Genomic DNA, 22478 nt, shown 5'->3' on the forward strand with positions numbered 1-22478 from the left:
AGCGTTTCCAATTGAATATCCGAGTTGAAAATTAAGACACGGTGCAACAGTTGGGTATATTAATGAAACATTTCGCCTACACAGTAGGCTTCTTCAGTCAAATACAAAGAGATGAACATCAAAATGGTATACCTAACAAATACAAAGAGCTCTGACCACCTCACACACTTTCTCCAAGGCTGATGGACTGATTATAACATCTTTATTTCAGTATTATTGCTCCCTTTGTATTTGACTGAAGAAGCCTACTGTGCAGGCGAAACGTTTCGTCAATAGATACCCAGCTGTTCAAATGTGTCTTAATCTTCAACTTGTTATTTTATACAATTTTCAACAGAATATCCTTGTGTTTGCAGTTTCTGGTGCTCTTCAACCTTCTGTCGATATCACATACTATTTTTACCATTTTTCTCATGCTTCCAGATGATAAAGATTAACTCTCATAATACTTAAGCAAAGCTAATAAGCTCTTCAAGACACGAGAACGTCCTGGCAACTTTGCTACCAATAATAAACTAAATAAAGCTTAAGGCAGATACAGGCAAAGTAATTTAGCAAACATACTTATCTTTCCGTGATGTGACAGTGTTGGGCTACCTACCATGTCGGGCTAAACTCAATGGAGTTTTGCCTGAAGTCTACACATATGATGTTATATATGATAATCTATGTAACTGCATTTGTGTATACCTGAATAAACTTGCTTACTTACTTAAGATCCAAGTTTGACACAAGAAAGATTGCTGTGTTTGGCAGTGCTGCTACAGCCTTCGTTCAGCTGAACTGTCACTGCTCTGGTAAATAAGTACGCAACACTTGAGTATCTTTATTAATAACACAATATAAGAACACCTGAGGCTTTATCAGTGTAATTACATTAAAGATGACTAATATTGCACATGAGCGTTACTCAAATTGTCGGTATTGCATACCCTTTATATAACAATAATTACATCAAGTTAATGGTGAGCTAAACGTCTCTTAAAGATACTCAGGTGTTAGACATGTCTTATACACCATCTTGTCGGTACTATATAACTTGGGCAAAGTTTACATCATTAGTCTACCTGAAACAAACAGGCAGTGCAAAAATAATCTACTAAAGCACCACATAGGCTTGTCTCCCTTACATCATAAAGCCAGACATTCAGCCACTCACTAAACAGTAACTTCATAAATCCATTAACTTGTTAAATACTGGGAACCAGAGCCGGGAGGCACGATACCACAGAGCTAGTGCCGGGAGGCACGATACCACAGAGCTAGTGCCGGGAGGCATGAAACCACAAAGCAAGTGCCGGGAGGCACGATACTACAGGGAGCCGGCAGGCACGATATTACAGGGAGCCGGAGCCGGGGGGCACGGCACCACAGAGCCAGAGTCGGGAGGCACGGCACCAGACAGCCAAAGCCGGGAGGCATGGCACCACGGAGAGGCGAAACAGGGAACACATCATGAGGACCCAGGCCGGGGAACACGGCATTAGAGCCCGAGCCAGAGCCCAAGGGCTCGGCATCTCAGGGAACCATGGCCAGCGAACTCGGCATCGAATGAAGCCATCCATGACCAGGGAACTCGGCATCTCATGGAGCCAGAGCCAGGGTGACTCGACATCTCAGGAAACTAGAGCCAGGGGACTCGGCATCTCAGGGAGCCAAAGCCAGGGGACTCGGCATCTGAGCGAGCCAGGGCCAAAGGTTCGGCATCTCAGGAAGCTAGAGTTAGGGAACTCGGCATCTCAGGGAGCCAGCGCTAGGGAACTCGGCATCTCAGGGAGCCAGCGCTAGGGGACTCGGCATCTCAGGGAGCCAGAGCTAGGGGACTCGGCATCTCAGAGAGCCAGAGCTAGAGGACTCGGCATCTCAGGGAGCCAGAGCTAGGGGACTCGGCATCTCAGGGAGCCAGAGCTAGGGGACTCGGCATCTCAGGAAGCCAGAGCTAGGGGACTCGGCATCTCAGGAAGCCAGAGCTAGGGGACTCGGCATCTCAGGAAGCCAGAGCTAGGGGACTCGGCATCTAAGGGAGCCAGAGGACTCTGCATCTCAGGAAGCCAAAGGAACTCGGCGTCTCTGGGAGCCAGAGCCAGGGGACTCGGCAACTCAGGGAGCCAGAGCCAGGAGACTCGGCATCTCAGGGAGCCAGAGCCAGGAGACTCGGCATCTCAGGGACCCAGAGCTAGGGGACTCGGCATCTCAGGGACCCAGAGCCAGGGGACTCGGCATCTCAGGGATCCAGAGCTAGGGGACTCGGCATCTCAGGGAGCCAGAGCCAGGGGACTCGGCATCTCAGGGAGCCAGAGCCAGGGGACTCGGCATCTCAGGGAGTCAGAGCCAGGGGACTCGGCATCTCAGGGAGCCAGAGCCAGGGGACTCGGCATCTCAGGGAGCCAGAGCCAGGGGAATCGGCATCTCAGGGAGCCAGAGCCAGGGGACTCGGCATCTCAGGGAGCCAGAGCCAGGGGACTCGGCATCACAGAACAGCAGTTAAAAATAACTGATAAAGAGCACGGCACGACAGAGCCAGAGCATAGCACGGCACGACAGAGCCAGAGCATAGCACGGCACGACAGAGCCAGAGCATAGAACGGCACCTGAGAGCCAGAGCATAGAACGGCACCTGAGAGCCAGAGCATAGCACGGCACGGCAGAGCCAGAGCATAGCACGGCACGACAGAGCCAGAGCATAGCACGGCACGACAGAGCCAGAGCATAGCACGGCACGACAGAGCCAGAGCATAGCACGGCACGACAGAGCCAGAGTATAGCACAGCACCACTGGGAGCCAGAGCATAGCACAGCACCACAGAGCCAGAGCATAGCACGGCACCACAGAGCCAGAGCATAGCACGGCACCACAGAGCCAGAGCATAGCACGGCACCACAGAGCCAGAGCATAGCACGGCATCACAGGGAGCCAGAGCATAGCACGGCACCACTGGGAGCCAGAGCATAGCACGGCACCACTGGGAGCCAGAGAATAGCACGGCACCACTGGGAGCCAGAGCATAGCACGGTACCACAGAGCCAGAGCATAGCACGGCACCACTGGGAGCCAGAGCATAGCACGGTACCACAGAGCCAGAGCATAGCACGGCACCACTGAGAGCCAGAGCACAGCACGGCACCACAGAGCCAGAGCACAGCACGGCACCACAGGGCCAGAGCATAGCACGGCACCACAGGGCCAGAGCATAGCACGGCACCACAGAGCCAGAGCATAGCACGGCACCAGAGCCAGAGCATAGCACGGCACCACTGGGAGCCAGAGCATAGCACGGCAACCACTGGGAGCCAGAGCATAGCACGGCACCACTGGAAGCCAGAGCATAGCACGGCACCACAGAGCCAGAGCACAGCACGGTACCACAGGGCCAGAACATAGCACAGCACCACAGAGCCAGTGCATAGCACGGCACCACTGGGAGCCAGAGCATAGCACGGTACCACAGAGCATAGCACGGCACCACTGGGAGCCAGAGCATAGCACGGCACCACTGGAAGCCAGAGCATAGCACGGCACCACAGAGCCAGAGCACAGCACGGTACCACAGGGCCAGAACATAGCACAGCACCACAGAGCCAGTGCATAGCACGGCACCACTGGGAGCCAGAGCATAGCACGGTACCACAGAGCATAGCACGGCACCACTGGGAGCCAGAGCATAGCACGGTGCCAGAGCATAGCACGGCACCACTGGGAGCCAGAGCATAGCATGGCACCACTGGGAGCCAGAGCACAGCACGGCACCACAGAGCCAGAGCACAGCACGGCACCACAGGGCCAGAGCATAGCACGGCACCACAGGGCCAGAGCATAGCATGGCACCACAGAGCCAGAGCATAGCACGGCACCAGAGCCAGAGCATAGCACGGCACCACTGGGAGCCAGAGCATAGCACGGCACCACTGGGAGCCAGAGCATAGCACGGCACCACTGGAAGCCAGAGCATAGCACGGCACCACAGAGCCAGAGCACAGCACGGTACCACAGGGCCAGAACATAGCACAGCACCACAGAGCCAGTGCATAGCACGGCACCACTGGGAGCCAGAGCATAGCACGGCACCACAGAGCATAGCACGGCACCACAGAGCATAGCACGGCACCACTGGGAGCCAGAGCATAGCACGGTACCACAGAGCCAGAGCATAGCACGGCACCACTGGGAGCCAGAGCATAGCACGGCACCACTGGGAGCCAGAGCACAGCACGGCACCACAGGGCCAAAGCATAGCACGGCACCACTGGGAGCCAGAGCATAGCACAGCACCACAGAGCCAGAGCATAGCACGGCGCCAGAGCCAGAGCATAGCACGGCACCAGAGCCAGAGCATAGCACGGCACGAGAGCCAGAGCATAGCACGGCATCACAGGGAGCCAGAGCATAGCACGGCACCACAGAGCCAGAGCATAGCACGGCACCACTGGGAGCCAGAGCATAGCACGGCATCACTGGGAGCCAGAGCATAGCACGGCACCACTGGAAGCCAGAGCATAGCACGGCACCACAGAGCCAGAGCACAGCACGGTACCACAGGGCCAGAACATAGCACAGCACCACAGAGCCAGTGCATAGCACGGCACCACTGGGAGCCAGAGCATAGCACGGCACCACTGGGAGCCAGAGCATAGCACGGTACCACAGAGCCAGAGCATAGAACCACCACTGGGAGCCAGAGCACAGCACGGCACCACAGAGCCAGAGCACAGCACGGCACCACAGGGCCAAAGCATAGCACGGCACCAGAGCCAGAGCATAGCACGGCACGAGAGCCAGAGCATATCACGGCATCACAGGGAGCCAGAGCATAGCACGGCACCACTGGGAGCCAGAGCATAGCACGGCACCAATGGAAGCCAGAGCATAGCACGGCACCAGAGCCAGTGCAAAGCACGGCACCACAGGGCCAAAGCATAGCACCGCACCACAGAGCCAGTGCAAAGCACGGCACCACAGGGCCAAAGCATAGCACCGCACCACTGGGAGCCAGAGCATAGCACGGCACCACAGAGCCAGAGCATAGCACGGCACCACAGAGCCAGAGCATAGCACGGCACCACAGGGCTAGAGCATAGCACGGCACCACAGAGCCAGAACACAGCACGTCACCACTGGGAGCCAGAGCACAACACGGCACCACAGAGCCAGAGCACAGCACGGCACCAGAGCCAGAACATAGCACGGCACCAGAGCCAGAGCATAGCACGGCACCACAGAGCCAGAGCATAGCACGGCACCACAGAGCCAGAGCATAGCACGGCACCACAGGGCCAAAGCATAGCACGGCACCACTGGGAGCCAGAGCATAGCACGGCTCTGTACGGTGCCGTGTGGGCGTGCAGGTTGCAGGCAGTGGTGGCAGTTCTAGTATTGATTGCAGGTTGTGGGGTGGCACCACCCAAATCAATGCCACCATACTTACTGATACCTATATTAAAATTACTGTCAAGAGTACAGAACCTAGCAGACGAGCGGGGCGCGGGCGGTGGGCGGCCCGCCCACGGCTTCCTCTGGAGGGGTGATGGTGGGCGGCTACTTACATCGGCCATGGCTGCTGGAGTGACGGGCGTGGGCGCTGCTGAGGACGGCAACAGAGGATACACAGTATCCACGTACAACAGTGTACGCTGGCTCACCACCAGCGCCAACAATCACTATGTACACTTATGTACAGGCCACTAGGCTACCTTCACTTTGTACACTCGTTCACTCGCTCTAGGGTGCCCTCTTGGACTTGTGACGGTTTTCGCTACAAGCACATTCTTCACAGTGTGTAAAGTGTTCGTTGGTCGACACTAAAGGGCACAGCGGCACGTCCGTTCTCGACGAAGCGCACCTCACGACAACCTGAGCCGGCGAGAGTCGGCGCAGCGGCGGCCACCATCCTCCCTCCCTCACTAACACGTCACTTACCTACTTGCTTACCACACCCCCCTCCACCCACTTATAACCGGTTTCTCTTCTCACACTACCCAATATTCAACCTCACATACAACGTTAGACTATATAATGTACACTCTTACATTACACGAATTTACTATACTTTCCACCCGCAAATTTTACTCACAATTTTCCCCCTGAGGCAACTATGGCGAAACACCAACCTTTCCGAGCTAACCTTAGCCTGAGTATCGATCTTCAAGTGTAGCCGAGTAACGTTACTTTTCATCACTCATGCTGTTCAACACATAAAATTCTCTTTTACTCGATAAATACTAAACTCTAATACCATAGGTAATCCTCAGAAGATACTAAGTATATCCCATGATCCAGTAGCTGAAGGTTGGTACTGGAGCAGTACCAGGTAGCCCCACAGAATTTTCCTATATTACCTAACATACATTCAACCTTAATTCCTTCATTTATAAAGCTAGAACAAAGTACGTGGATGATGACAAGAACGAAGTGTGACCAGAGGATAACACACTGTGCAGAACTGGAAGATAATCGTTTGTTTGTGAAGGATACAGCAAGAGAGCAGGTTGAAGCCATGGTGGAGCCCCTTGCTGGGGTCACCTGAAATAGGTCAGGCTGGTGCATACAACCCCTTCAATGGACGTGCTTCCATCCTGCTACCTTCCTTAATTTTATATATTCAGGTATACATAATACATTAACTAGAATAACGGTTTGGACCGAGTTAAGGCTTCAGTCCTAGAACAGAGTACGTATATGAATTGTATGGCTGGGGTGGGCCTGTAGCCCTCCTGCAGTGCTCCTTCCCGTGGCAACATAAGAAATGAGGAACACTGCTGCAGGCCTACTGGCCCATGCTAGGCATGTTCACATCGCACCCACTCATGTATTTGTCTAACCTATTTTTCAAGTTACGCCAAGATTCTCACCTAGAGTGATCATGTCAGAGGATCTCACCTTCAAGGACCATAACATTGTATCAATCGCATCTGCTAGAAAAATGACAGGATGGATAATGAGAACCTTCAAAACTAGGGATGCCAAGCCCATGATGACACTCTTCAGGTCACTTTTTCTATCTAGGCTGGAATATTGCTGCACACTAACAGCACCTTTCAAGGCAGGTGAAATTGCTGACCTAGAAAATGTACAGAGAACCTTCACGGCGCGCATAACGGAGATAAAACACCTTAATTACTGGGAGCGCTTGAGGTTCCTAAACCTGTATTCCCTGGAACGCAGGCGGGAGAGATACATGATTATATACACCTGGAAAATCCTAGAGGGACTAGTACCGAACTTGCACACGAAAACCGCTCACTACGAAAGCAAAAGACTTGGCAGACGATGCAACATCCCCCCAATGAAAAGCAGGGGTGTCACTAGCACGTTAAGAGACCATACAATAAGTGTCAGGGGCCCGAGACTGTTCAACTGCCACCCAGCATACATAAGGGGAATTACCAACAGACCCCTGGCAGTCTTCAAGCTGGCACTGGACAAGCACCTAAAGTCGGTTCCTGACCAGCCGGGCTGTGGCTCGTACGTTGGTTTGCGTGCAGCCAGCAGCAACAGCCTGGTTGATCAGGCTCTGATCCACCAGGAGGCCTGGTCACAGACCGGGCCGCGGGGGCGTTGACCCCCGGAACTCTCTCCAGGTAAACTCCAGGTACATGACTGAAATAATGTTGGTAGAATTACCGACAATATGTAAAGTAAAAGGACGCAAGTGCAACTAATGTGACATTTTATTGTGGCAACGTTTCGCTCTCCAGGAGACAAAGCTCCTGGAGTTGCACTTGTGTCCTTTTACTTTACATAATTTATCTTCTTCAGGTCCACTATAAAAATTAATTACTGGGATATTGTTAGTGTCTTCCTGTGTAAAAAGCGAGAGAAAATAATTATTTAAAATCGAGCACATTTCATTCTCCTTGTCAGTAAGATATTATTTTTAAGGGGACTTATCTTATCTCTAACTTTTGTTCTATAAACCTGGAAAAAAAAACTTTTTGGGTTAGTTTTAGAATCCCTAGCAACTTTAATTTCATAGTCCCGTTTAGCTTTTCTTATCCCCTTTTTAATGTCCCTCTTAATGTCAATATACTGATTCACAAGATGACCTTCACCTCTTTTGATACGCCTATAAATTCTCTTCTATAAAATATTTGAGCCTATTATTCATCCATTTTGGGTCACTTCTATTAGATCTAATTTGAAGATTGAGACACTTATGCAGCATATGGGAATCTTTATTCAGGAAACGTTTCGCCACACAGTGGCTTCATCAGTCTAATACAAAGAGGAAGGCGTAAGGAGAGGAGGAGAATGAGGTAATCAGTCCCTCAACCTGGAGTCGATGTGTTCAGTCCATCAATCTTGTAGAATGTACGAATGTACATTCTACAAAGACATTCTACAAGATTGATGGACTGAACACATCGACTCCAGGTTGAGGGACTGATTACCTCATTCTCCTCCTCTCCTTACGCCTTCCTCTTTGTATTGGACTGATGAAGCCACTGTGTGGCGAAACGTTTCCTGAATAAAGATTCCCATATGCTGCATAAGTGTCTCAATCTTCAACTTGTCGGTTTTTCAAACCATTCATCACATAGATCTAATTTCTTTATATGGGATGTTTAATGCCTGTCTTCTGCAGTCTCTAATGAAGTGACGAGGATAGTGGAGTTTAGAAAATACTTGTCCAATTAGAAAGCATTCTTCCATTCCTTTATAACTCCTGAGAACAGTTCACCAGGACCTGATGATTCATTTACTTTTAATCTTTTCGTCTGAGACCCAAGTTGTGTATGATTTATTTTCACTATGTTCTATTTTTTTTTTTCATGAATTTTAGTAGCATCTACTTTCGTAAAAACTGTGAACAAATAAATGTTAAAGAGATCACACATATATTTGTTGTTAGTGAGATACATATGCAACAGTTAGGTAGCTTTATTTCGAAACGTTTCGCCTACACAGTAGGCTTCTTCAGTCGAGTATATTTGTTATTAACAGTGACCCAACCTGAATAATTTTTAACAAAAAAAGGCACAATACCGTGACTGGAACGATACATAAATAACCCGCAGATAGAAGAGAGGAACTTACGGCGACGTTTCGGTCCGACTTGGACCATTTACAAAGTCGTAAGCTCCTCTCTTCTATGTGCGGGTTATTTGTGTACTGAGTAATTTTTGTGCTGGTCTGCCTTTTCCTTAATCTTACTTCTATGTCATAAATTAGACACATGTGCAACACTTGGGTATGATTCTCCACCACCACGATGTAGTGAACACTAACTTCAAGGCTGAGGGACTGATTACCTCATCTTTTGTATATAGTTCTTCTGTTTTCTAATTATGTCCTAGAATTTGTATTGATAAAGCCACTCGATGGCGAAACGTCTACAATAAAGATATCCAGATGTTGCACATGTGTCTAAACTTTCAACTCTTGGGTATCTTTATTAAGGAAACGTTTCGCCACACAGTGGCTTCATCAGTCCATACAAAGGAGAATCACGAAGAACAGGAGGAGAATGAGGTAATCAGTCCCTCAACCTTAAGTCGATGAACCATTTATCTACAATCCTGTCAGACACTGCAGCTTCTTGGGAATTCTTCACTTGAACATCAAAATGGTATACAATACCGACAGGTTGGTAGGTACCTACCAATTCTTCACTTGCCTAAACCTTGAGCATGACCTACTTCCACACTGGACAAATGTGACACCACCTACGACTGCTGCAGCTCTTCTGCCTACAGTTTATAAGCTGCTTCTCCGCACATATGCTGTATTCTATTCAAGATTGATGGACTGACCACATCGACTCAAGGTTGAGGGAACTGATGAGGGAATTACTCAATTGATGAGGGAATTACTAGTGATATGAACAAATTCGCCGATGACACAAAGATAGGTAGGATAATTGATTCAAACGTAGATGTTAGGGAACTTCAGGAGGATTTAAACAAACTCTATTCTTGGTCAGAAAAGTGGCAGATGCAGTTCAATGTAGATAAATGCAAGATTCTGAAGCTCGGGAGTGTCCATAACCCTAGCACTTATAAGTTAAATGATGTAGAACTTAGCCATACAGATTACGAAAAGGACTTGGGAGTTATGGTGAGCAGCAACCTTAAATCAAGACAGCAATGTAGATGAATGGTTCAAAGAACCGACATGTTAAATTAGACACATGTGCAACTCTTGAGTATCTTTATTGAGGAAACGTTTCGCCACACAGTGGCTTCATCTGTCCATACATAGGAGAAACTTGAAGAACAGGAGGACACATATGCAACAGTTAGGTTGTTAGGTAAGACACATATGCAACAGTTAGGTATCTTTATTTTGAAACGTTTCGCCTACACAGTAGGCTTCTTCAGTCGAGTACAGAAAAGTTGATAGAAGCAGAAGAGACTTGAAGACGATGTAATCAGTCCATCACCCTTAAAGTTTTGAGGTGGTCAGTCCCTCAGTCTGGAGAAGAGCACTGTTCCAAGGTCTGAAACAATGCTCTTCTCCAGATTGAGGGACTGCCCACCTCAAAACTTTAAGGGTGATGGACTGATTACATCGTCTTCAAGTCTCTTCTGCTTCTATCAACTTTTCTGTACTCGACTGAAGAATGAGACACTTATGCAACATATGGGAATCTTTATTCAGGAAACGTTTCGCCACACAGTGGCTTCATCAGTCCGATACAAAGTAGAAAGGCGTAAGGAGAGGAGGAGTTTGAGGTAATCAGTCCCTCAGCCTGGAGTCGATGTGTTTAGTCCATCAATCTTGTAAAATGTACAGCATAGGGCCGTAGACGTGGCTTATATACTGTAGTGAGGTGAGGCGAAGCAGGAGGAGGCGGGGTCATAGTGGTACCATCCACTAGTCGAAGTAGGTCTTCGTCCAACGGTTGGACATGTGTTGAAGAATTCTTTGTAACAAGATTCCATGATGCTGCAGTGTCAGACAGTTGTGATGAATGGTTTGAAAAACCGACAAGTTGAAGATTGAGACACTTATGCAACATATGGGAATCTTTATTCAGGAAACGTTTCGCCACACAGTGGCTTCATCAGTCCGATACAAAGTAGAAAGGCGTAAGGAGAGGAGGAGTTTGAGGTAATCAGTCCCTCAGCCTGGAGTCGATGTGTTCAGTCCATCAATCTACAAGATTGATGGACTGATGTATCGGACTGATGAAGCCACTGTGTGGCGAAACGTTTCCTGAATAAAGATTCCCACATGTTGCATAAGTGTCTCAATCTTCAACTTGTCGGTTTTTCAAACCATTCATCACACTCGACTGAAGAAGCCTACTGTGTAGGCGAAACGTTTTGAAATAAAGATACCTAACTGTTGCATATGTGTCTTACCTAACAACCTGTCGGTATTTTATACCATTTTAGTGTTCAGAACAGGAGGAGAATGAGGTAATCAGTCCCTCAACCTTGAGTCGATGTGGTCAGTCCATCAATCTTGAATAGAATACGGCATGTAAGCGGAGAAGCAGCTTATAAACCGTATGGCAGGAGAGGTGCAGCAGTCGTAGGTGGTGTCACATTTGTTCAATGTGGAAGTAGGTCGTGCCCAAGGGTTAGGCAAGCGAAGAATTCCCAAGTATTAAGTATTCCACATTGAACAAATGTGACACTACCTATGACTGCTGCACCTCTCCTGCCATACGGTTTATAAGCTCCTTCTCCGCTCATATACCGTATTCTATTCAAGATTGATGGACTGAACACATCGACTCAAGGTTGAGGGACTGATTACCTCATTCTCCTCCTGTTCTTCAAGTTTCTCCTACGTATGGACTGATGAAGCCACTGTGTGGCGAAACGTTTCCTCAATAAAGATACCCAAGAGTTGTGCAAGAAAGGTATAAAATACCGACAATATGAAAGTTAAGACACATGTGCAACATCTGGATATCTTTATTGTAGACGTTTCGCCATCCAGTGGCTTTATCAATACAAATTCTTGGACATAATAGGAAGACAGTAGAACTATATACAAAAGATGAGGTAATCAGTCCCTCCAAGGCCGAGGGACTGATTGCCTCATCTTTTGTATGTAGTTCTACTGTCTTCCTGAAACTGCACTCTCTAGAAAGACGTAGAATTAGGGGGGATATGATTGAGGTGTATAAATGGAAGACAGGAATAAATAAAGGGGATGTAAATAGTGTGCTGAAAGTATCTAGCCTAGACAGGACTCGCAGCAATGGTTTTAAGTTGGAAAAATTCAGATTCAGGAAGGATATAGGAAAGTACTGGTTTGGTAATAGAGTTGTGGATAAGTGGAACAAACTCCCAAGTACCGTTATAGAGGCCAGAACATTGTGTAGCTTTAAAAATAGGTTGGATAAATACATGAGTAGATGTGGGTTGGACCTGATAGCTTGTGCTACCAGGTCGGTTGCCGTGTTCCTCCCTTAAGTCAATGTGACCTGACCTGACTAGGTTGGGTGCATTGGCTTAAGCCGGTAGGAGACTTGGACCTGCCTCGCATGGGCCAGTAGGCCTTCTGCAGTGTTCCTTCGTTCTTATGTTCTTATGTTCTTAAAGCCACTGGATGGCGAAACGTCTACAATAAAGATATCCAGATGTTGCACATGTGTCTTAACTTTCATACCCAAGAGTTGTACATGTGTCTAATTTAACAAGACAGCAATGCCTAAGCGTACGTAATAAGGCAAATAGATTACTGGGATTTATACCAAGAAGTGTGGAAAAAGACACTTATGTACTGTTCAGGACATTTATTAAAGTGTCTTTTTCCACATCTTGTCGGTATCACCATACCACTTCCTCATATCAAGAAGTGTAAGCAACAGAAGTCCAGAGGTCATACTGCAGCTTTATACATCATTAGTAAGGCCTCACCTAGATTATGCAGCTCAGTTCTGGTCTCCATATCACAGAAAGGACATAAATTCCTTAGAAAACATTCAGCGCAGGATGACTAAATTAATACATAGCAGAGATTCTACATAGTAGAGATTCTACAACCACGGTGCTCTAAACACCACCTCCAAGAATCTTTATTCAGGAAACGTTTCGCCACACAGTGGCTTCATCAGTCCAACACAAAGAGGAAGGCGTAAGGAGAGGAGGAGAATGAGGTAATCAGTCCCTCAACCTGGAGTCGATGTGTTCAGTATATCAATTTTGTAGAATGTACATTCTACAAGATTGATATACTGAACACATCGACTCCAGGTTGAGGGACTGATTACCTCATTCTCCTCCTCTCCTTACGCCTTCCTCTTTGTATTGGACTGATGAAGCCACTGTGTGGCGAAACGTTTCCTGAATAAAGATTCCCATATGCTGCATAAGTGTCTCAATCTTCAACTTGTCGGTTTTTCAAACCATTCATCACCACCTCCAAGGCTGAGGGACTGATTACCTCATCTTTTGTATATAGTTCTTCTGATTTCTTATTATGTCCAAGAATCTGTATTGAAAAAGCCACTGGATGGCGAAACGTCTACAATAAAGATAACCAGATGTTGCACAAGAAACGTTTCCTTAATTAAGATACCCAAGAGTTGCACCTGTGTCTAATTTATCAACGTGTCGGTTCTCTGAACCATTCATCTACAACCATACAAAGGAGAATGGCGAAGAACAGGAGCAGTTTGAGGTAATCAGTCCCTTAGCCTTGAGTCGATGTAATCAGTGCATAAATCTTGAAAAGTATACTGCTTATGTTCATCTGCAATTAGCTTATATACCGTAGGCAGGAGAGGTGCAGCAGTCGTCGGTGGTGTCATAGTTGTCCAGTGTGGAAGTAGGTCGTGCCGAAGGTTTAGGCAAGTGAAGAATTCCCTGTATTAAGATACCAAGATGTTGCTGTGTCAGACAGGAATGTAGATGAATGGTTCAGAGAACCCACATGTTGATAAATTAGACACATGTGCAACACTTGGGTATCTTTAATGAGGAAACGTTTCGCCACACAGTGGCTTTATCAGTGGCGAAGAAGATGGCTTGAAAGCTACTTCTTCGCACATATGCTGTATACTTTTCAAGATTGATGGACTGACTTCATCGACTCAAGGGTGAGGGACTGATTACCTCAACTCCTGTTCTTCACCATTCTCCTTTGTATGGACTGATGAAGCCACTGTGTGGCGAAACGTTTCCTCATTAAAGATACCCAAGTGTTGTGGTGAATGGTTTTGAAAACCGACAAGTTGAAGAATTGAGACACATATGCAACACATGGGAATCTTTATTGAAGAAACGTTTCGCCACACAGTGGCTTCATCAGTCCAATACAAAGTAGAAATGGGTAAGGAGAGTAGAAGTATGAGGTAATCAGTCCCTCAACCTGGATTCGATGTGTTCAGTCCATCACTCTTGTAGTAAGTGCAGCATGGGGCCAGAGAGGTGGCTTATATACTGCGGTGAGATGAGTTGAAGCAGGAGGAGGTGGGATCTTAGTGGGACCTACTTACATTAGTGGCAGGTCCCACTAAGATCCCACCTCCTCCTGCTTCAACTCATCTCACCGCAGTATATAAGCCACCTCTCTGGCCCCATGCTGCACTTACTACAAGAGTGATGGACTGAACACATCGAATCCAGGTTGAGGGACTGATTACCTCATACTTCTACTCTCCTTACCCATTTCTACTTTGTATTGGACTGATGAAGCCACTGTGTGGCGAAACGTTTCTTCAATAAAGATTCCCATGTGTTGCATAAGTGTCTCAATTCTTCATACCCAAGTGTTGAACATTAAAATGGTATAAAATACCGACAGGTTGTTAGGTAAGACACATATGCAACAGTTAGGTATCTTTATTTTGAAACGTTTCGCCTACACAGTAGGCTTCTTCAGTCGAGTACAGAAAAGTACTCGACTGAAGAAGCCTACTGTGTAGGCGAAACGTTTCAAAACAAAGATACCTAACTGATGCATATGTGTCTTACCTAACATACCCAAGTGTTGCACATAAGAACATAAGAACGAAGGAACACTGCAGCAGGCCTACTGGCCCATGCGAGGCAGGTCCAAGTCTCCTACCGGCTTAAGCCAATGCACCCAACCCAGTCAGGTCAGGTCACATTGAATTAAGGGAGGAACACGACAACCGACCTGGTAGCACAAGCTATCAGGTCCAACTCACACCCACCCACATCCACTCATGTATTTATCCAACCTATTTTTAAAGCTACACAACGTTCTGGCCTCTATAACGGTACTCGGGAGTTTGTTCCACTCATCCACAACTCTATTACCAAACCAGTACTTTCCTATATCCTTCCTGAATCTGAATTTTTCCAACTTAAAACCATTGCTGCGAGTCCTGTCTAGGCTAGATATTTTCAGCACACTATTTACATCCCCTTTATTTATTCCTGTCTTCCATTTATACACCTCAATCATATCCCCCCTAATTCTACGTCTTTCTAGAGAGTGCAGATTCAGGGCCCTTAGTCTATCCTCATAGGGAAGGTTTCTGATGAAGATTGAGACACTTATGCAGCATATGGGAATCTTTATTCAGGAAACGTTTCGCCACACAGTGGCTTCATCAGTCCAATACAAAGAGGAAGGCGTAAGGAGAGGAGGAGTATGAGGTAATCAGTCCCTCAACCTGGAGTCGATGTGTTCAGTCCATCAATCTTGTAGAATGTACAGCATAGGGCCGTAGACGTGGCTTATATACTGTAGTGAGGTGAGGTGAAGCAGGCGGAGGCGGGGTCATAGTGGTACCATCCACTAGTCGAAGTAGGTCTTCGTCCAAAGGTTGAACAAGTGTTGAAGAATTCTTTGTAACAAGATCCCAAGATGCTGCAGTGTCTGACAGTTGTGATGAATGGTTTGAAAAACCGACAAGTTGAAGATTGAGACACTTATGCAGCATATGGGAATCTTTATTCATGAAACGTTTCGCCACACAGTGGCTTCATCAGTCCAATACAAAGAGGAAGGCGTAAGGAGAGGAGGAGAATGAGGTAATCAGTCCCTCAACCTGGAGTCGATGTGTTCAGTCCATCAATCTTGTAGAATGTACAGCACGTCGCCTCACTACAGTATATAACCCACGTCTACGGCCCTGTGCTGTACATTCTACAAGATTGATGGACTGAACACATCGACTCCAGGTTGAGGGACTGATTACCTCATTCTCCTCCTCTCCTTACGCCTTCCTCTTTGTATTGGACTGATGAAGCCACTGTGTGGCGAAACGTTTCCTGAATAAAGATTCCCATAAGAACATAAGAACATAAGAACGAAGGAACACTGCAGAAGGCCTACTGGCCCATGCGAGGCAGGTCCAAGTCTCCTACCGGCTTAAGCCAATGCACCCAACCTAGTCAGGTCAGGTCACATTGACTTAAGGGAGGAACACGGCAACCGACCTGTTAGCACAAGCTATCAGGTCTAACTCACACCCACCCACATCTACTCATGTATTTATCCAACCTATTTTTAAAGCTACACAACGTTCTGGCCTCTATAACGGTACTTGGGAGTTTGTTCCACTCATCCACAACTCTATTACCAAACCAGTACTTTCCTATATCCTTCCTGAATCTGAATTTTTCCAACTTAAAACCATTGCTGCGAGTCCTGTCTAGGCTAGATATTTTCAGCACACTATTTACACTATTTGGAGTGGTTGGTGCAATTATTTAATAAATGTATGGAAGAGGGTAAGGTACCTAGGGATTGGCAGAGAGCATGCATAGTTCCTTTGTATAAAGGCAAAGGGGATAAAAGAGAGTGCAAAAATTATAGGGGGATAAGTCTGTTGAGTGTACCTGGTAAAGTGTATGGTAGAGTTATAATTGAAAGAATTAAGAGTAAGACGGAGAATAGGATAGCAGATGAACAAGGAGGCTTTAGGAAAGGTAGGGGGTGTGTGGACCAGGTGTTTACAGTGAAACATATAAGTGAACAGTATTTAGATAAGGCTAAAGAGGTCTTTGTGGCATTTATGGATTTGGAAAAGGCGTATGACAGGGTGGATAGGGGGGCAATGTGGCAGATGTTGCAAGTGTATGGTGTAGGAGGTAGGTTACTGAAAGCAGTGAAGAGTTTTTACGAGGATAGTGAGGCTCAAGTTAGAGTATGTAGGAAAGAGGGAAATTTTTTCCCAGTAAAAGTAGGCCTTAGACAAGGATGTGTGATGTCACCGTGGTTGTTTAATATATTTATAGATGGGGTTGTAAGAGAAGTAAATGCGAGGGTTTTGGCAAGAGGCGTGGAGTTAAAAGATAAAGAATCACACACAAAGTGGGAGTTGTCACAGCTGCTCTTTGCTGATGACACTGTGCTCTTGGGAGATTCTGAAGAGAAGTTGCAGAGATTGGTGGATGAATTTGGTAGGGTGTGCAAAAGAAGAAAATTAAAGGTGAATACAGGAAAGAGTAAGGTTATGAGGATAACAAAAAGATTAGGTGATGAAAGATTGAATATCAGATTGGAGGGAGAGAGTATGGAGGAGGTGAACGTATTCAGATATTTGGGAGTGGACGTGTCAGCGGATGGGTCTATGAAAGATGAGGTGAATCATAGAATTGATGAGGGAAAAAGAGTGAGTGGTGCACTTAGGAGTCTGTGGAAACAAAGAACTTTGTCCTTGGAGGCAAAGAGGGGAATGTATGAGAGTATAGTTTTACCAACGCTCTTATATGGGTGTGAAGCGTGGGTGATGAATGTTGCAGCGAGGAGAAGGCTGGAGGCAGTGGAGATGTCATGTCTGAGGGCAATGTGTGGTGTGAATATAATGCAGAGAATTCGTAGTTTGGAAGTTAGGAGGAGGTGCGGGATTACCAAAACTGTTGTCCAGAGGGCTGAGGAAGGGTTGTTGAGGTGGTTCGGACATGTAGAGAGAATGGAGCGAAACAGAATGACTTCAAGAGTGTATCAGTCTGTAGTGGAAGGAAGGCGGGGTAGGGGTCGGCCTAGGAAGGGTTGGAGGGAGGGGGTAAAGGAGGTTTTGTGTGCGAGGGGCTTGGACTTCCAGCAGGCATGCGTGAGCGTGTTTGATAGGAGTGAATGGAGACAAATGGTTTTTAATACTTGACGTGCTGTTGGAGTGTGAGCAAAGTAACATTTATGAAGGGATTCAGGGAAACCGGCAGGCCGGACTTGAGTCCTGGAGATGGGAAGTACAGTGCCTGCACTCTGAAGGAGGGGTGTTAATGTTGCAGTTTAAAAACTGTAGTGTAAAGCACCCTTCTGGCAAGACAGTGATGGAGTGAATGATGGTGAAAGTTTTTCTTTTTCGGGCCACCCTGCCTTGGTGGGAATCGGCCGGTGTGATAATAAAAAAAAAATATTTACATCCCCTTTATTTATTCCTGTCTTCCATTTATACACCTCAATCATATCCCCCCTAATTCTACGTCTTTCTAGAGGGGGCAGTTTCAGGGCCCTTAGTCTATCCTCATAGGGAAGGTTTCTGATACATGGGATCATCTTTGTCATCCTCCTTTGTACATTTTCCAGAGAATTTATATCCATTCTGTAATACGGTGACCAAAACTGTGCAGCATAATCTAAATGAGGCCTAACCAAGGATGTATAGAGTTGAAGAACAACCTGAGGACTCCTATTATTTATGCTTCTTGATATGAAGCCAAGGATTCTATTAGCTTTATTGCGAACACTTATGCACTGTTGTCTTGGTTTCAGATTACTGCTAACCAGAACTCCTAAATCTTTTTCGCAATCCGTAATATTAAGATCTACATTATTTAGTTTATATGTGGCATGGTTATTGTCCTGTCCAACATTTAGAACTTTGCATTTGTCTATATTAAACTGCATCTGCCACTTCTCCGACCATTGCATCAGTCTATTCAAATCTTCCTGGAGTGCTCGAATGTCCTCGTCAGAATGAATTCGACGGCCTATTTTGGTGTCATCGGCAAACTTGCCGATGTCGCTCTTTATGCCCTCATCTATGTCGTTTATGTAGATTGTGAACAGCAGGGGGCCCAACACTGACCCCTGTGGAACACCGCTCGTAACGCTTCCCCACTCTGATTTCTCCCCATTTATGCAAACTCTCTGCTGCCTATTTGTCAACCATGCCTCTATCCAGGAAAAAATTTCTCCTCCTATTCCATGTGCTTTAATTTTCCTCAATAGTCTCTGATGTGGGACCCTGTCAAAAGCCTTACTGAAGTCCATATACACAATATCATATTCATTACCATGATCTACCTCCTCAAATACCTTAGTGAAAAAAGTTAATAAATTCGTAAGGCAGGAACGCCCCTTTGTAAAACCATGCTGAGATTCGTTGATTAATTTATGCTTTTCAAGGTGGCTACGAACTGCCTCGGCAATTATTGATTCCATAAATTTTCCCACTATGGAGGTTAGGCTTATTGGTCTATAGTTCGAAGCTAAGGACCTGTCACCTGTTTTGAAAATAGGTATCACATTTGCCATTTTCCACTTATCTGGCACCATGCCAGTTTGTAGTGATATGTTGAAAAGATTAGCCAAAGGTGTGCTAAGCTCCTCTTTACATTCCTTTAGAACCCTTGCATACAGTTCATCAGGGCCTGGGGATTTGTTAGGTTTCAATTTATCTATTTGCCTAAGGACCATGTCACTTGTGACCCTAATAGTGCACAGTTTATTAACGTCCTGTTCTACATAATTTATCATTACTGGTATATCGCTGGTATCCTCCTGTGTAAAAACTGAGAGGAAGTATGTGTTAAAAATTCTACACATTTCCTTATCACTGTCAGTGAGCTGACCCGAGGAACTTTTGAGTGGGCCTATCTTGTCCCTGATCTTACTTCTGTATACCTGAAAGAATCCTTTTGGGTTAGTCTTCGATTCTCTTGCAACTTTAACCTCATAATCTCTTTTTGCTTTTCTAATTCCCTTTTTTATTTCTCTCTTTAACTGAATATATCGATTTCTTAATTGCCCCTCTCCTCTTTTGATTTGCCTATATATGCCTCTCTTTTGACCAATCAGATATTTTAATCTATTGTTCATCCATTTAGGATCATTTTTGTTTGATCTGATTTCCCTATTTGGAACATAATTTGACTGAGCAGCTAGAACTATGCCCTGGAAAGCATCATATCGGCAACCATCACCACCTACCTGACCCTTAGTCAGGTCATTCCAGTTCAGCCCACCTAAGTAATTTTTCAGTCCTATGAAATCAGCCAAGCGAAAGTCAGGGACGGAGACTTGATTGCCATTATTAGGGGAATTCCATGATATATTAAAACTGAGTGATTTGTGATCACTTTCCCCAAGCTCATCATTAACCTCAATTAGTGTTTCCCTACTGGCAAGAACCAAGTCAAGGAGGTTATTTCCCCTAGTTGGCTCTGTCACAAACTGTTTTAAAAAACAATCCTGGATCGTATCAAGAAAGTCACCTGACTCTAAATTTCCTGTCAAATTGCTCCAGTCAATCTGTCTATAGTTGAAATCTCCCATTAGCACAACATTTTCGTATGTAGATGCCTTACGAATTTCGTCCCATAGAAGTTTACTGCACTCCCTATCAAGATTTGGGGCCCTGTAAATCACACCCAAAATTAGTTTTTCTCGGCCCTCGAGAAGCTGTAACCAAACAGATTCAGTGGCTGACGCTTCTAATTTAATATCTTGTCTTACACAACAATTTAAATTGTCTCTGACATACATCGCTACTCCACCACCTTTCCTGTTGACCCTGTCAGTGTGGAATAATTTATAGCCTTGTATGTGACATTCAGAGGGCATCTCTCTATCTTTCAGATTGAGCCAGGTCTCTGTTATAGCAATAATATCTATGTTTCCTGCACTTGCAATTAATCTTAGCTCATCTATCTTATTTCTAACACTCCTGCTATTAGTATAGTAAACCTTAAGGGAGCTAGTCCCTTGCTGCCCTCTGCTGCCCCCCTTTGTTAGCTGACCTGTTCTATTGTCTTTATTTATAACTTCATGCTGAATGCCTTTTATACATTTACTGTTTCCAACCCTAGTGTTGCAACCTGCTTGTTTCCCACACACACCCATACCTCTATCTTCCATCAGTTTAAAATCATAGGCATTTCACCAATGGCCTTCTCAATCGAGTCTGCAAGTGCTACCACCCCTGCCCCAGAGAGATGTACCCCATCCCTTGCATACATATCATGTTTGCCATAAAAGTTGTTCCAGTTGTCAATGAATGGGATTGCAAGTTCCTTGCAGTATCTGTCTAGCCAGCAATTTACACCAATTGCCCTAGACAACCATTCATTTCCTACTCCCCTTCTAGGCAAGATGCTACATATGATTGGGATCCCTCCCTTAGACTTAATGAAATCTATAGCTGACCTGTACTTATCTAGCAGCTCTTCTCTCCTACCCTTCCCAATATCATTTCCACCAGCACTGAGACAGATAATGGGCTTGTTCCCATTACCTGACATGATATTATCCAGCCTGTTGACAATGTCCCCAACACCAGCTCCAGGGAAGCACACTCTATCTCTCATCTTCTTATTCCTATTACAAAAAGCACGGTCAATATATCTTACCTGAGAGTCACCAACCACAAGAATGCGCTTACCTTCATTAGCAGGGGCAGTAGTACCCTTACCTTCACTGGCCACTGAAGTACATTCATCCTGGAGAACAGAGAAGCGATTTCCTACCTTCAGATCTTCACTCTTAACTTTCCTTACTCTGATGCGCCTCCCATTACTGTGAACAACTCGCCACTTGCAGCAGGTGCTGGGCTGCACCTCACTGCTGGTAGGTGTTGCTACCTCCCGAACTACAGCCTCCTCACAGCGAGAGACAGACTGTACCTCACTGCTAGAAGTCTCATTCCCCACAACTCCAGCCACCTCACACTCTCTCCCAGACCCATTGAGGTGGACCTTCAGCCTCCTAATCTCCTCCTGGAGAAGCAAGACCTCCTCCTTCAACTCTCCAACCTCAGTTTTTAAAACACTGTAGAAGCAAGCCATGCTTTGTAACCGTCCACGCTAATCCCCAAAGCAGCTCAGGGTCTGTGACCTCACGTGACGACTGACCACTGACGTGACGACTGACCACTTCACGTGACGACTGACCATATGCTGCATAAGTGTCTCAATCTTGAACTTGTCGGTTATTCAAACCATTCGTCAAAACTGTCAGACACTGCAGTATCATGGGATCTTGTTACAAAGAATTCTTCAACACTTGTTCAACCTTTGGACGAAGACCTACTTCGACTAGTGGATGGTACCACTATGACCCCGCCTCCATCTGCTTCACGTCGCCTCACTACAGTATATAACCCACGTCTACGGCCCTGTGCTGTACATTCTACAAGATTGATGGACTGAACACATCGACTCCAGGTTGAGGGACTGATTACCTCATTCTCCTCCTCTCCTTACGCCTTCCTCTTTGTATTGGACTGATGAAGCCACTGTGTGGCGAAACGTTTCCTGAATAAAGATTCCCATATGCTGCATAAGTGTCTCAATCTTCAACTTGTCGGTTTTTCAAACCATTCATCACAACTGTCAGACACTGCAGTATCTTGGGATCTTGTTACAAAGAATTCTTCAACACT

At 46.2% G+C, this 22478-nt stretch overlaps 1 protein-coding gene across 10 annotated transcripts in view; it reads right to left on the reverse strand.

Annotated features, from left to right (window-relative positions):
• Positions 1 to 22478, reverse strand: part of Atpalpha (sodium/potassium-transporting ATPase subunit alpha) — a 1033168-nt gene that overhangs the window by 110672 nt on the left and 900018 nt on the right. Inside the window, exon 1 of one of the 10 annotated variants that reach the window (XM_053801466.2) lies at positions 5542 to 5905. The exons of 8 other annotated variants lie outside the window; for them this stretch is intronic. In XM_053801466.2, the coding sequence (XP_053657441.1) occupies positions 5542 to 5550 (9 nt within the window). In that variant the 5' untranslated portion in view covers positions 5551 to 5905. Of the gene's footprint in view, positions 1 to 5541; positions 5906 to 22478 lie in introns of those variants that run through there. One more of the 10 variants, XM_053801472.2, reaches the window with a different exon arrangement.

This window comes from Cherax quadricarinatus, chromosome 3 (assembly GCF_038502225.1).
Source record: "Cherax quadricarinatus isolate ZL_2023a chromosome 3, ASM3850222v1, whole genome shotgun sequence".
In the NCBI taxonomy this organism is placed as follows: Eukaryota; Metazoa; Arthropoda; class Malacostraca; order Decapoda; family Parastacidae; genus Cherax; species Cherax quadricarinatus.